Source organism: Oncorhynchus clarkii, chromosome 15 (genome assembly GCF_045791955.1).
Source record: "Oncorhynchus clarkii lewisi isolate Uvic-CL-2024 chromosome 15, UVic_Ocla_1.0, whole genome shotgun sequence".
NCBI lineage: Eukaryota > Metazoa > Chordata > Actinopteri > Salmoniformes > Salmonidae > Oncorhynchus > Oncorhynchus clarkii.
Window position 1 is genome coordinate 36648529 of NC_092161.1, and position 16099 is coordinate 36664627.

Genomic DNA, 16099 nt, shown 5'->3' on the forward strand with positions numbered 1-16099 from the left:
CTGTGTTTCTCTCTCATTGGTTCTCTGTCTCTCTTTCTCTTGCTTTGTTTCTCCCACTCTATCACTGTGTTTCTCTCTCGGTGAGTTTCTCTCATTCGCTGTTTCCCTCTCTCGCTCTCTCACTGTTTCTCTCTCTCTCTCGCTGTGTTTCTCTCTCTCTCGCTGTGTTTATCTTGCACTGTCTCTCCCTGTGTTTCTCTCTCTCTCGCCGTTTCCCTCTGTCTCTCTCTCTCTCACTTTGATTCTCTCTCGCTGTTTCTCTCTCTCGCTATGTTTCTCTCTCTCTATTTCTCTCACTTTGTTTCTCTCTCGCTTTGTTAATTTCTCTCGCTGTGTTTCTCTCTCTCACTATGTTTCTCTCTCTCTCGCTGGGTTTTTCTCTCCTGCTGTGTTTCTCTCGCTGTGTTTCTCTCTCTCATTGTGTTTCTCTCTCTGTCTCGCTCTCTCTCTCTTTCTCTTGCTGTGTTTCTCTCTATTCCTTGCTTTTTCTCTCTCTCTCACTGTTTCTCTCTCGCCGGCTGTTTCTCTCTCTCCCGCTGTTTCTCTCTCATTATCGCTGTGTTTCTCTCTCACATTATTTCTCTCTCTCTCTCTCTCGCTGTTTCAATCCCTCTATCACTGTCTTTCTCTCTCGCTGTGTTTCTCTCTCGCTTTGTTTCTCTCTCTCTCGCTGTGTTTCTCTCTCACATTGTTTCTCTCTCTGTCTCTCGTGTCTTTCTCTCTCTCACTGTGTTTCTCTCTGTCTCGCTGTGTTTCTCTCATTCTCTCTCTCACTTTGTTTCCCTCTCTCTCTCATCGTTTTTCAATTCAATTCAATTTGCTTTATTGGCATGAAGTAACAATGAACATATTTTTGCTAAAGCTTATTTTAGATATTTACCATATGAAAAAAATTAGAATCAAATTTGTCAACGGGACAACAGTAACGACAATAACCAAGGGTCAAAATAACCATGCATTGAACAATAACAATAACCATTCAGTAGAGTACATGTGCTGCTTGATTGGCTGTGTTTCTCTCTATTGCTGCATTTCTTTATCTTTCCTGTGTTTCTCTCTCGCTTGCTGTGTTTCTGTCTCTCTCGCTGAGTTTCTCTCTTGCTCGCTCTCGCTGTGTTTCTCTCTCTCTCATGCTCTCTTGCTCAGTTTCTCTCTTGCTGTGTTTCTCTTGCTGTGTTTGTCTTGCTGTGTTTCTCTCTCTCTCGCTGTGTTCCTCTTCCTCTCTTGCTTTGCTTCACTCTCACTCTCTCTCAGTTAAATTCAATTTGCTTTATTCTCTCTCTCTCTCATTGTGTTTCTCTCTGTATTTCTCTGTGTATAACTTTCCCGCTGTGTTTCTCTCTCTCTTGCATGTTTCTCTGTGTATAACTCTACCGCTCTGTTTCTCTCTCTTTTTCTCTGTTTCCCTATCAATTTTCTCTGTTTCTCTGTTTCTCTCTCTTTTTCTCTGTTTCTCTCTTTCTCACTGTTTTTTTCTCTCTCATTCTCTGTCTCACTGTACTTCTCTCTCTCGCTCTTGCTGTGTTTCTCTCTCACTCTCTCTCTCTTGCTCACTGTGTTTCTGTGTTTCTCTCTCTATCGCTGTGTTTCATTCTCTTTCTCGCTGTGTTTCTATCTCTCTTGCTGTTTCTCTCTCCCGCTTTGTTTCTCTCTCTCTCTCCTTCTGTTTCTCTCTCTCTCTCGCTGTTTCTCTCTCTCTCATGTTTCTCTCACTTGCCGTGTTTCTCTCTCTCTCTCGCCATGTTTCTCTTTCTCGCTGTGTTTCTCTCTCTCTCTTTGTTTCTCTCTCTCACGTGCTCTCTCGCTGGGATCCTCTCTCTCTCTCGCTGTGTTTCTATTCCTCTCTTGCTGTGTTTCTCTCTCACTCTCTCGCTGTGTTTCTCTCTCTCACTGTTTTTCTCTCTCTCTCTCTCCACAGCTGGCTGGAATCTTGATGTTAAACAGGTGTCAAATCTGAGGGTGTTTTTATCCAATAAATATGGAACTCTGACATTCATTGGTTGTATTGTTAAATTCAATTTGTTCTGTTCTAGAACGTGTAGGTATAAAATATAATTTTTATAAAGTAGAAAAGCCCCCAAAATGAAAGATGGAACAGAAATTTCAAACCTCTACCCATTCCTTAATCTAAACCCTTGCCAAATGCGAAATGGGGATCCCTACATTTGCTGTCACCCAAAATAAAATACAGATCAATGCTACTAAACAGGACCTGGCAAGGAGAAAGTAATTTTGTGAACGATGCAGTGGATTTGCAATGAGCATGGCCTTATTTATATTACAGCATATTGGATGACTGTCATTTATATTCCATTCAACCAACTTTTATATCAGCCAATTTGTATTCCTTCACATATCTAAGTGTTCTTTTCCTCTCACCTTTTCCCTTCGCTTGTAGACTTCAATGCACAACACATCAGTTGTATGTGACCAGGCAAAAAAAAACTTTCCAAGTCAAACCATATCATAACCGCTACACACAGCCTACACCATTGTTACCATATTAGCTAAAGTAACATCATAGTGAACATAGCTAATAGAACTAACGAGTTAGTAAACCCACTTCATTCATTCAGTAACATTACAGTGGAGAGTGAGGAAGCAGTTTACCAAAAGCTTACCTTAACTTGGAAGAGTTCCAGTGTTGTGTTAGATAGCCATAGCCAGCTAGCTAACATAGCATCCCTCTGTTTGAGCAGGGTGTTTGAATAGTTAAACTAGTAAGCTGCATTTTCTAGCTAAGTAAGTAAAACTGAAAAAACAGTCTCTCTCTTGCTTCTCATTCATTTGAAAGACATGTATTTGTTCAAACTGTTCAAATATTGTCTTTCTCTCTCTTTGAGTCAACTACTCACCACATTTTATGCACTGCGGTGCTAGCTAGCTGTAGCTTGTGCTTTCAGTACTAGATTTCTTCTCTAATCCTTTGAATGGGTGGACAACATGTCAATTCATGCTGCAAAAGCTCTGATAGGTTGAAGGACGTCCTCGAGAAGTTGTCATAATTACTGTGTAAGACTATGGAAGGGGGTGAGAACCATGAGCCTCCCAGATTTTGTATTAAAGTCAATGTACCCAGAGGAGGACGGAAACTAGCTGTCCTCCGTTGAGGCTGTAGACCTTCATTGCAAAACAGTGTGCTTTAAAAAATATTTGGTGACGTGAATATGTTTAGTGTAGTTTTATCTAAAAAGGATAACTTTAAATGTTTTACCATTTGTATTTTTATGAAGTTTACTTCCTCCTCTGAGTAACCTCCACTAATGAAAAGGTGATGTAGTTTTACACGGGTATTAAAATGTAAATTTCTACCTGTCGGTTGCACTATGATTACCCCTTCTGTCTTCTGAGACAATCATCAGTCTGAAAACTTCAGGAAACTTCGCCTCAGCACTTACTGCTCTCACAAAACTTTGATAATACTCTTGCTCCAGGTTTGGACAACAAAGGGCTATAGAATAGTTTTAAGGTGTGGCAAATATAGATCCCGTTGCTGCACCACATTTGATATTATGTCGTAATCTACACAAAAAAATGGTGGTCATCTGAAACATTCAATTTTGTGTTGTGACAATTCCACCAGACATCTTCAAAATACACTGTGCTCAGTCAATAAACTACCCCATGAACCAGAATTGTTTCCCAAACAATTATTGCCATCCATTAAAGAAGGGTTTGGGGAAACTTTGAGAAACAAAATATCTGGTAGTAATGATGAATTGACAGAGGGAGGACAGGTCTCTTTTAGCTGTGTGGGGTTGATTTTCCGATTTTCACTTCAAAGGATTTGTTGTAATCCCATTTCAGACGGCCAACTTGAGCTCTCAAAACTGCATTAAATGTATTGTGGTCCCTGCAATAAGTCAACAGCAGATAGTGTAGATGGATTGAAACCAATGGGAGGTAATAAAAGTAAGCAGGGACAAGCTAGGGGTAACAATAATATGAGATATGTGACCAGGTTTGTATAAGAGGAGAAAACCATTCACCATCTGGGCTGAACTATTAGAGAAAAAACATAGATCACAAAAGCAATTATAGTCCTTCTGTTGAGCAAGTTACTGTACTGTGGTAGGCTATCATTAAATGGAACTTCTGAATGCAAATACCCATTTGATATTATCATAATTAGTTAGTTTTGGAACTAAATACCTCACACCTCCTGTGAATCTATATGTTGGTAAGCTCTACGTTTTCTTTACATTTTAATCCTTAAAAGGGAAGATGTTTTGTCTTAGATTTGCATTAAAAGGGAAGATGTTTTGTCTTAGATTTGCATTAAAATACAAATGATTTGTAATGTTTACTACTCAGTACTATGTACTAGTAGGAAGTGAGAAAAAAGATTGCATTTGAAAATGTTTTCATGTTTAGATTACATTGCACAAAAAGCAACATTTCTCTGAGGTTTTGGTCAATAAACAAATCCCAAAGGTAACCATTCTCTATGTTTAGAAATAATGCTACATAATGTGTTTCAAACATATAACATTTATTTTTACCGTCGATAAAAAAAGGCACACGATGAGGGACACATATACACTCATGAAAACAAAAGTATCCAAAATAACGTTTAAGCCTAATTTGGATTATTTTTCTTCTTTCCAGGTACTTCGGTATATCAAGTTACTGCAACAGACGCTGATGACCCCACATATGGAAATAGTGCCCGAGTGGTCTACAGTATTCTCCAAGGACAACCATATTTCTCTGTTGATCCCAAAACTGGTAGGACACATAACTGTACACACCGCCTTACTGATGGGACAATGTGCATGTCCTTGCAGTACTGTTGTCAAAGGAGCCATTTGTTTTGTTGCCTTCTGTTCTCAGCCTTGAATAGAGAAAAATTGTAATGAGGTGGTTTAAAACTGTTTCACAAATTTAAAAAATGCATATTTTGTTTTAGCGGTCCTTACATGTTTCTATTAAATATTTAATGGGGTTGGCAAAGTGCAAGTGCACACAATGAAAAACTGAAATATCACATTTATATAAGTATTCAGACCCTTTACTCAGTACTTTGTTGAAGCATTTTTGGCAGCGATTACAGCCTCAAGTCTTCTTGGGTATGACAGTACAAGCTTGGCACACCTGTATTTGGAGAGTTTGTCTCTGCAGATTCTCTCTGTCAGGTTGGATGGGGAGCGTTGCTGCAAAGCTTTTTTCATGTTTGTTCAGGTTCAAGTCCAGGCTCTGTCTTGGCTGTGTGCTTAGGCTCGTTGTCCTGATGGAAGGTGCACCTTCACCCCAGTCTGAAGTCCAGAGGGCTCTGGAGCAGGTTTTCATCTCTCTGTACTTTGCTCCGTTCATCTTTGCCTTGATCCTGACTAGTCTCCCAGTCCCTGCAGCTGAAAGACATCCCCACAGCATGATGCTGCACCGCCATGCATCACCGTACGTATAGTGCCATGTTTCCTCCAGATGAGACACTTGGCATTCAGTACAAAGAGTTCAATCTTGGTTTCATCAGACAAGAGAATCTTGTTTCTCAGGGTCTGAGGGTCTTAGGTGTCTTTTGACAAACTCCAAGCGGGCTGTCATGTGCCTTTTACTGAGGAGTGGCTTCCGTCTGGCCACTCTATCATAAAGGCCTGATTGGTGAAGTGCCACAGAGATGGTTGTCCTTCTGAAAGGTTCTCCCATCTCCACAGAGGAAGTCTAGAGCTCTGTCAGAGAAACCATTTGGTTTTTGGTCTCCTCCCTGACCAAGGCCTTCTCCCCCGATTGCTCAGTTTGGCCGGGCGGCCATCTCTAGGAAGTCTTGTTGGTTCCAAACTACTTCCATTTAACAATGATGGAGGCCACAGTCTTCTTGGGGACCTTCGATGCTGCAGAAACATTTTTGTACCCTTCCCCAGATCTGTGCCTCGACATAATCCTGTCTCGGAGCTCTACGGACAATTCCTTCGACCGCATGGCTTGGTTCTTGCTCTGACATGCACTGTCAACTTTGGGACCTAATATAGACAGGTGTGTGCCTTTCCAAATCATGTCCAATCAATTGAATTTACCACAGATGGACTCAATGGAATCAATTTGTAGAAACATCTCAAGTAAATAAAGTTTTTCTGTTTTTTTTACTTTTTAATTATGAGGCATTGTGTGTAGATTGCTGATAATTAAAACAATCAGAATAAGGCTGTAATCTAACATGGCATACAGTAAATCAATGAAATCAACGAAAGATGACATGAAGACTGGTACATCTTCTGGGAAAGAGCCTATATGTCCCGACCAAACTAAGATCTCACCATTGCATAAATTCCCTTGTCACTGGGGGAATGGAAGTGTGTTGTGTTCAACAGGGAGGTGCAATTGAATGCAAGCTTCACCACAACAAATTTAATTGTTAAAACATTTCTAGCTTGTCTCTCAATGGGTAACAGGGTTGACATGTTATGCTCAACCTGCTCAGTTTTCCACCACAAAACACAAGAGTTCAGTTAATATAACCGGGTTGACCTTAAAATGTAACATGGACTCAGAGGTAGACGTAAAATTGTAAACGTAAACCCGTGCGCTCCCATTGCCCCCTGGAGTCGCTTGATGCGTCAATCTCCAAATAAATCAGCAAGAGCGATATAGAATAAATTTAAATTTGTCATAAGCACATACAACCTCATTATAACGTCTTAGTATCATCTCATAATGATCCCAAGTGTTGCATATATATTGGATCATTCTGTCTTGTACTTGGCTGCTTGCTTGCTGTGTTAACTTTTAGAGCTTATCATTTAGTCCCATGAAAAACCAGGACAAACCTTTCGGCAAGGTTTGGTAAGATAAATTAACTGTATAGTACATTCATTTAGCCCAAAAGCAGTTAGTGTTGCTGTTTCGAAAAGTCAATAGATACGTCTCTCTCTCTCTCTCTCTCTCTCTCTCTCTCTCTCTGTGCTGCGGCAACACTTTGATGGACTCTGTCAGTATATCCCGCTGGAGGATTTGGGTCAGATGTAAGACACTCTCTCTCTAAGAGCTTTGTGTGTAAGCTTCCAGGGCACAACACCATCTAGTATATGTCATTATACTGTGCCGTACATGCATTGGACTTTTCTGTGATATCATATAAGGGTTATATCATGGCTTGTAACTGCCGTCAAATAGTATTATAAAACAGGGATACTTGCATAAGCATAACCTCGGTTCAATGTGAATATGAGTGAGATGTCTCACTTTTCTCTAGCCGATCACTAACTTCAAGAAAGGATGGGTAGGCATGTTATGACCATCTAGCAACCCAAAGTTTGCGTGTTCGAATTTCATCACAGACAACTTTCACTCTTTTCTAATGAACAACTTTGCAAATACTTTGCATGTTAGCTAATTCTTCCCCTAACCTTAACCCTTTAACCTAACTCTTAACTTTAACCTTAACCCCTAGCCTAGCTAACTTTAGCCACCTAGCTAACGTTAGCCACCTAGCTAACGTTAGCCACCTAGCTAACGTTAGCCACCTAGCTAACGTTAGCCACCTAGCTAACGTTAGCCACAACAAAATGCAATTCGTGACATATCAGATGTTTAGCAAATGTGTAACATGTACGAATTTCAATTCGTAACGTATCATACGAAATTAATACTAACCATACAAAACATAACATATCATACTTATTCTTTAGAGTCTAAGACATTGGTGGAGGTGGTGGGGAGGAGTGCTAAGCTGACATATCGAATTGTTTTAATATGGTCATACTATGGATCTGAATTTTAGGACCCCTTTAGTTATCTCCAAAAAATATACAAAAATTATTTGATAAAATATTGATTTTGTCCTTTACTACTAAAGCCCATAGAAACTCATTGGAAAAATGGACAGTCAAAAGGTGTATTGTGCAAAGCTGTCATTAACTTCCTGTTGCAATCAGAATATTATGTATGCTTTTTTATACTGCTGGCAGTTACACCTTAGCATCAGATAGCAATTAACAGAAAATGCATGTTTCTATGTTGTCAATTCATTTTTTGCCAAAGGTACATCCATATTTTAACCTGCCTCATTCAAGTAGACCTGAAGTGTGTGTTTCCATGGTGATGCATCTGTCTGCAACATGCAGTGCCTTCATACAGTATTCAGAACCTTTTACTTTTTCCACATTTTGTTGTGTTACAGCCTGAATTTAAAATGTATTACATTTATATTTTTGGGCACTAGCCTAAACACGACACCCGATAATGTCAATACCCCATAATGTCAAAGTAGAAAATTGGATTCAATATGAAAAACTAAATAGTTGTAAAAATGACAGGAGTCGTTGGTCGCTCTCACGGCCACACGCGTGACAAGCTCATGGCCTTCTGTTAGACACCTGATTGAAACAGCTCTTATTCGCTCCCCCTTCACAGAAGAAACCTGAAACAAGATTCTAAAGACTGTTGATATCTAGTGGAACACTTAGGAAGTGCAATATGACCCCATTTACACTGTATATTAGAAAGGCAATGAGTTGAAAAACTACAAACCTCAGATTTCCCACTTCCTGGTCGGATTTTTCTAAGGTTTTTGCCTGCCATATGAGTTATGTTATACTCACAGACATCATTCAAGCAGTTTTAGAAACTTCAGAGTGTTTTCTATCCAAATCTACTAATACTATGCATATATTAGCTTCTGGGCCTGAGTACCAGGCAGTTTACTCTGGGCATGCTTTTCATCCGAACGTGAAAATGCTGCCCCCTATCCCAAACAGGTTAAAGGTCTTATTCAAATCGGCTGCAGAGAGCGTGATCACACAGTCCTCTGGAACAGCTGATGCTCTCATGCATGTTTCAGTATTATTTGCCTCGGAGCGAGCATAGAAGTAGTTTAGCTCGTCTGGTAGGCTCGTGTCACTTGGCAGCTCTCGGCTTTGCTTCCCTTTGTAGTCTGTAATGGTTTGCAAGTCCTGCCACATCCGAACAGCGTCATAGTCGGTGTAGTACGATTCAATCTTTGTCCTGTGTTGACGCCTTGCCTGTTTGATGGTTCGTCGGAGGGCATAGCGGGATTTCTTATCTTCTGGGTTTGAGTCCCACTTCTTGAAAGCTGCAGCTCTAGCCTTTAGCTTGGTGCGAATGTTGCCTGTAATCCATGACTTCTGGTTGGGGTATGTACGTACGTCACTGTGGGGACGACGTCATCGATGCACTTATTGATGAAGCCAATGACTGATGTGGTGTACTCCTCAATGCCATCAGAGGAATCCCGGAACATATTCCAGTCTGTGCTAGCAAAGCAGTCCTGTGGATTAGCATCTGCTTCATCTGACCACTTTCTTATTGATCGAGTCACGGGTGCTTCCTGCATTAATTTTTGCTTGTAATCAGGAATCAGAAGAATATAATTTTGGTACAAGTACTTCAAATACCTTGTTTCTTATGATTTGTTTACTGTCTTTTTTGCAATGAATTTATGTGTTATTCAATGCTTTTCTCTAGAATATAGTAGTAAAGACCAAATTCCATATTTTATCCCCAATTTATATTTAATATATCTAAAGGGGTCCTAAAATTATCCATAGTATGACCATAGGTATGTCAGCTTAGTACCCCCCTAATTGATAAATTCCTTGTGATATTCATGAAATGTATTTGGATAACTATATTCAGTCTTATTGCTACAACAAATGATGCAGGGAGCTGGTTTATCGTTTCTACTTTAATTTGCTGGCAAATAAACATGTTTTCATAATACAGTATATTAGATTAGTCCGTCAATATAGCAAATAAGTAGTCATGGCTTGTTTTCAATACAGTTTATTTACTCTGGAGACCGAGGTGAGTTTACACAGCAGTGTCCTGGCAGATAGGAGCATTGTTGAGACAAGTCAAATGGCTCTGTTAAACAAGGACAACCATATCTGCTCAAGTGATCATGAAATTGTCAAAACACAAAGGCCCCAATAATTGCTACAAAATAGGACTCCATTAATTTTTAGATCAGACAGCAGGCTCCATCAAAAAATGATGTCATTGGTCTAACTCTCTGTAATGTTCGTTGGCTGCCTAAATATTGCTGCCTAAAGGCAGCCTAAATATGATCCCCAATCAGAGACAACGATAGACAGCTGCCTCTGATTGGGAACAATACCAGGCCAACATAGAAATAGACAAACTAGACTACCCACCCTAGTCACACCCTGACCTAACCAAAATAGAGAAATAAAAGGTTCTTTAAGGTCAGGGCATGACACTCTCCCAGCACGAAAATGACAAAAAAATACAGCTAAAAATACAGACATAATACAGTCTCTAAAAATACACACATATGTCTGAAAAACTCTCTCATCACCCATAATCATGAAGGGAACTGGAAAAACACCTCAAATAGTGTGTAAAGGTTAAGTTTCCCTTTAAGTTAAAGGAAAGTGGTATGAAACGTTATAACAAGTACTGGCGTGATAAATAAAATATTAAACAATATCTTCGACAATCGTTTACGTTTGATAAAGAATATTGAGCTGCTATTCTCCTTGGAAAATGAGATGCTATCATTAGCCTTTAGCTTTTAAGAATTGTAGCCTAATTGGTATTTTAAATATTATCTTCAAGGATGTCAAAGATGACGAGGGAGACTAGAAGGATAAAAAAAACGTTGATTGGTCTCACTTCCCTGAATAGATGGAGGAATAGATAGTTCATAAATCAATTCATGAGAGAGAGAGAGAGAGAGAGAGAGAGAGAGAGAGAGAGAGAGAGAGAGAGAGAGAGACTTTTGGTCTTTCTTTAATGAAACATTCTCATTCCATTTAAAAACTCACCATCCCCCTTAAAAATAAAACACCAATATATATCCTGTACTGCATACACATACTATACAGACAGCCCCCCCCCCCCCCAAATACCATATCTCCTGAAACATCTCCACACTTTTTATCATTCTATCGAACTCAAATTCAACCCTAAGGCAAGCAGAGACCATCCCATTAAATAATAGCAAAGGGTCTGTTATCCCCCCACCTTTGACCCTGTTCCTCCTTGTTAGCCAAATCGCCAACTTCGCCTGAGCAAACAGATAGTTCAACAAAACACATTTGGCCTTCTCCTTATTCGAATACCTGTACCCCATTATACACATCCCACCAGTAAAAACCACCCCCAACATCTCACAAAGACATTTCAACAGAGACATTAATGGCATTAACCTGGTGCACACAGAAAACACATAAATCACAGTTTCTTTCATAAAACAGAAAGGGCACCCCTGCCCGATTCCCGGTTCAACCCGTGCCAACCAGCTGTTAGTGGCCAAGGTTCCATGAAGAACCCTCCACGGGAGGTCCACGGACCACTTTGGTACTGGGAGTTTGTAGAGCCTCCTCCATCTAAAACCCACCATACTCTCCGCTCCACATACCCCCTGCCACTGATGTGCCTTCACTCCTGTCAGGCTCCTAATGTTCCTAACCTTAATGCAGAGGTTGTAGAGGGCTTTACCTCCCACCCCTTCAAACTCCCCCAGGCTCGGAGTGTTGAAATCTAACAAGTCCTCCAGACCCCCTTGCCAGTCCCCAGTCTCTGCTGTCACCTACAGTGGTGGAAACATTGGTGGCCCCTCCCCCTTTGGCTGTTCAAACACCCCTGTTACCAGCTCAGACAGTGCCTCCTGGACATCCTCCAGGAATCTCTCCAGCAGCCTAGGAGACGTTATTCCTGTTTGTTATGCCAGGACTTCCAGGGTTTTCCCCCCCTTCTCTCCCAGCAGTCGCAGGTCACCCAGCCTTTGTAAACCCGCTGCCATCAGTTGCCTCTGCAGGGTGGCCAAACAAAGAAGATGGAGCTGAGAGCATCCATCTCCTTGAGCATGGATAACCTAGCTCTTACAAGTGCTCCCTTTGCTTTAACCTGGAAAAAGCTACCCACGTCTCTACATAATTCAGCTAAATTATCCTGGAGGCCTACATTGCCTTGCCCCACCAAATCAAATCAAATCAAATCAAATCAAATTTATTTGTCACATACACATGGTTAGCAGATGTTAATGCGAGTGTAGCGAAATGCTTGTGCTTCTAGTTCCGACAATGCAGTAATAACCAACAAGTAATCTAACTAACAATTCCAAAACTACTGTCTTGTACACAGTGTGAGGGGATAAAGAATATGTACATAAGGATATATGAATGAGTGATGGTACAGAGCAGCATAGGCAGATACAGTAGATTGTATCGAGTACAGTATATACATATGAGATGAGTATGTAAACAAAGTGGCATAGTTAAAGTGGCTAGTGATACATGTATTACATAAGGATACAGTCGATGATATAGAGTACAGTAAATACGTATGCCTATGAGATGAATAATGTAGGGTAAGTAACATTATATAAGGTAGCATTGTTTAAAGTGGCTAGTGATATATTTACATCATTTCCCATCAATTCCCATTATTAAAGTGGCTGGAGTTGAGTCAGTGTCAGTGTGTTGGCAGCAGCCACTCAATGTTAGTGGTGGCTGTTTAACAGTCTGATAGCCTTGAGATAGAAGCTGTTTTTCAGTCTCTCGGTCCCAGCTTTGATGCACCTGTACTGACCTCGCCTTCTGGATGATAGCGGGGTGAACAGGCAGTGGCTCGGGTGGTTGATGTCCTTGATGATCTTTATGGCCTTCCTGTGACATCGGGTGGTGTAGGTGTCCTGGAGGGCAGGTAGTTTGCCCCCGGTGATGCGTTGTGCAGACCTCACTACCCTCTGGAGAGCCTTACGGTTGAGGGCGGAGCAGTTGCCGTACCAGGCGGTGATACAGCCCGCCAGGATGCTCTCGATTGTGCATCTGTAGAAGTTTGTGAGTGCTTTTGGTGACAAGCCGAATTTCTTCAGCCTCCTGAGGTTGAAGAGGCGCTGCTGCGCCTTCTTCACAATGCTGTCTGTGTGAGTGGACCAATTCAGTTTGTCTGTGATGTGTATGCCGAGGAACTTAAAACTTGCTACCCTTTCCACTACTGTTCCATCGATGTGGATAGGGGGGTGTTCCCTCTGCTGTTTCCTGAAGTCCACAATCATCTCCTTAGTTTTGTTGACGTTGAGTGTGAGGTTATTTTCCTGACACCACACTCCGAGGGCCCTCACCTCCTCCCTGTAGGCCGTCTCGTCGTTGTTGGTAATCAAGCCTACCACTGTTGTGTCGTCCGCAAACTTGATGATTGAGTTGGAGGCGTGCGTGGCCACGCAGTCGTGGGTGAACAGGGAGTACAGGAGAGGGCTCAGAACGCACCCTTGTGGGGCCCCAGTGTTGAGGATCAGCGGGGAGGAGATGTTGTTGCCTACCCTCACCACCTGGGGGCGGCCCGTCAGGAAGTCCAGTACCCAGTTGCACAGGGCGGGGTCGAGACCCAGGGTCTCGAGCTTGATGACGAGCTTGGAGGGTACTATGGTGTTGAATGCCGAGCTGTAGTCAATGAACAGCATTCTCACATAGGTATTCCTCTTGTCCAGATGGGTTAGGGCAGTGTGCAGTGTGGTTGAGATTGCATCGTCTGTGGACCTATTTGGGCGGTAAGCAAATTGGAGTGGGTCTAGGGTGTCAGGTAGGGTGGAGGTGATATGGTCCTTGACTAGTCTCTCAAAGCACTTCATGATGACGGAAGTGAGTGCTACGGGGCGGTAGTCGTTTAGCTCAGTTACCTTAGCTTTCTTGGGAACAGGAACAATGGTGGCCCTCTTGAAGCATGTGGGAACAGCAGACTGGTATAGGGATTGATTGAATATGTCCGTAAACACACCGGCCAGCTGGTCTGCGCATGCTCTGAGGGCGCGGCTGGGGATGCCGTCTGGGCCTGCAGCCTTGCGAGGGTTAACACGTTTAAATGTCTTACTCACCTCGGCTGCAGTGAAGGAGAGACCGCAAGTTTTCGTTGCAGGCCGTGTCAGTGGCACTGTATTGTCCTCAAAGCGGGCAAAAAAGTTATTTAGTCTGCCTGGGAGCAGGACATCCTGGTCCGTGACTGGGCTGGATTTCTTCCTGTAGTCCGTGATTGACTGTAGACCCTGCCACATGCCTCTTGTGTCTGAGCCGTTGAATTGAGATTCTACTTTGTCTCTGTACTGACGCTTAGCTTGTTTGATAGCCTTGCGGAGGGAATAGCTGCACTGTTTGTATTCGGTCATGTTACCAGACACCTTGCCCTGATTAAAAGCAGTGGTTCGCGCTTTCAGTTTCACACGAATGCTGCCATCAATCCACGGTTTCTGGTTAGGGAATGTTTTAATCGTTGCTATGGGAACGACATCTTCAACGCACGTTCTAATGAACTCGCACACCGAATCAGCGTATTCGTCAATGTTGTTGTATGACGCAATACGAAACATGTCCCAGTCCACGTGATGGAAGCAGTCTTGGAGTGTGGAGTCAGCTTGGTCGGACCAGCGTTGGACAGACCTCAGCGTGGGAGCCTCTTGTTTTAGTTTCTGTCTGTAGGCAGGGATCAACAAAATGGAGTCGTGGTCAGCTTTTCCGAAAGGGGGGCGGGGCAGGGCCTTATATGCGTCGCGGAAGTTAGAGTAACAATGATCTAAGGTCTTTCCACCCCTGGTTGCGCAATCGATATGCTGATAAAATTTGGGGAGTCTTGTTTTCAGATTAGCCTTGTTAAAATCCCCAGCTACAATGAATGCAGCCTCCGGATAAATGGTTTCCAGTTTGCAAAGAGTCAAATAAAGTTCATTCAGAGCCAACGATGTGTCTGCTTGGGGGGGGATATATACGGCTGTGATTATAATCGAAGAGAATTCTCTTGGTAGATAATGCGGTCTACATTTGATTGTGAGGAATTCTAAATCAGGTGAACAGAAGGATTTGAGTTCCTGTATGTTTCTTTCATCACACCATGTCACGTTAGTCATAAGGCATACGCCCCCGCCCCTCTTTTTACCAGAAAGATGTTTTTTCCTGTCTGCGCGATGCGTGGAGAAACCTGTTGGCTGCACCGCTTCGGATAGCGTCTCTCCAGTAAGCCACGTTTCCGTGAAGCAAAGAACGTTACAGTCTCTGATGTCCCTCTGGAATGCTACCCTTGCTCGGATTTCATCAACCTTGTTGTCAAGAGACTGGACATTGGCAAGAAGAATGCTAGGGAATGGTGCACGATGTGCCCGTCTCCGGAGTCTGACCAGAAGACCGCCTCGTTTCCCTCTTTTTCGGAGTCGTTTTTTTGGGTCGCTGCATGGGATCCACTCCGTTGTCCTGTTTGTAAGGCAGAGCACAGGATCCGCGTCGCGAAAAGCGTATTCTTGGTCGTACTGATGGTGAGTTGACGCTGATCTTATATTCAGTAGTTCTTCTCGACTGTATGTGATGAAACCTAAGATGACCTGGGGTACTAATGTAAGAAATAACACGTAAAAAAACAAAAAACTGCATAGTTTCCTAGGAACGCGAAGCGAGGCGGCCATCTCTGTCGGCGCCGGAAGTACCATCTCTACCTTCATCTCACTAATACAACACTCTAGTTCCTCCAATACTCTCCTAGCTGTATACTGTTGACAGAAAACAGAAAACTTTTCCCACAACCCACCACTGACTCAGGGACTCATACTTCTCTCTTTGCTGCCCCCACCTTTCCAAAAGATCTGGAAACCTGAGCAAAAAGTGGCATCTTGTACGAGCTTTACATTAAACTTCCAATAGGGTGCCTGCTGGGGCCCTGGTGAAATAGACAGCTGAGCCATGGTTATGTGGTGATCCGAAAACCCCACCGGGAGAATGGTAGCGCCCAACACCCTTTTGCTCTGATTCCTGACATGTAAAAACGATCAAGTCTTGCTACACTCACCCTAGCCCCAAAACCCTTCACACATGTATACTGTCTTGCGTTGGGATGTTTAGTTCTCCAAACATCCACTAGGTCGAACTGGTTAATGATGTCCCTTATCACTCCCACTGACACTGAATGAGGCTCTTCACCCATGTATACTGTCTTGTGTTGGGATGTTTAGTTCTCCAAACATCCACTAGGTCCAACTGATTAATGATGTCCCTCCCACTGACACTGAATGAGGCTCTTCCCCATTTCTGTCTTTCGTAAAATCCATTGTTCAGTTCCAGTCCCCGCCGACCACCAGCGTCTCCTCAGGCGCTACCTGTGAGAGTTCCTGTCTAAGTTCCTGTCTAAGACACCCAAATAG

The 16099-nt window shown here is 42.6% G+C and overlaps 1 protein-coding gene across 3 annotated transcripts in view; it reads left to right on the forward strand.

Annotated features, from left to right (window-relative positions):
* The window catches only part of LOC139367232 (cadherin-18-like), a 390933-nt gene that overhangs the window by 302186 nt on the left and 72648 nt on the right, over positions 1–16099 (forward strand). For all 3 annotated transcript variants that reach the window (XM_071105455.1, XM_071105454.1, XM_071105456.1), the window contains one exon: positions 4609–4728. In XM_071105455.1, the coding sequence (XP_070961556.1) occupies positions 4609–4728 (120 nt within the window). The remainder of the gene's footprint in view (positions 1–4608; positions 4729–16099) is intronic.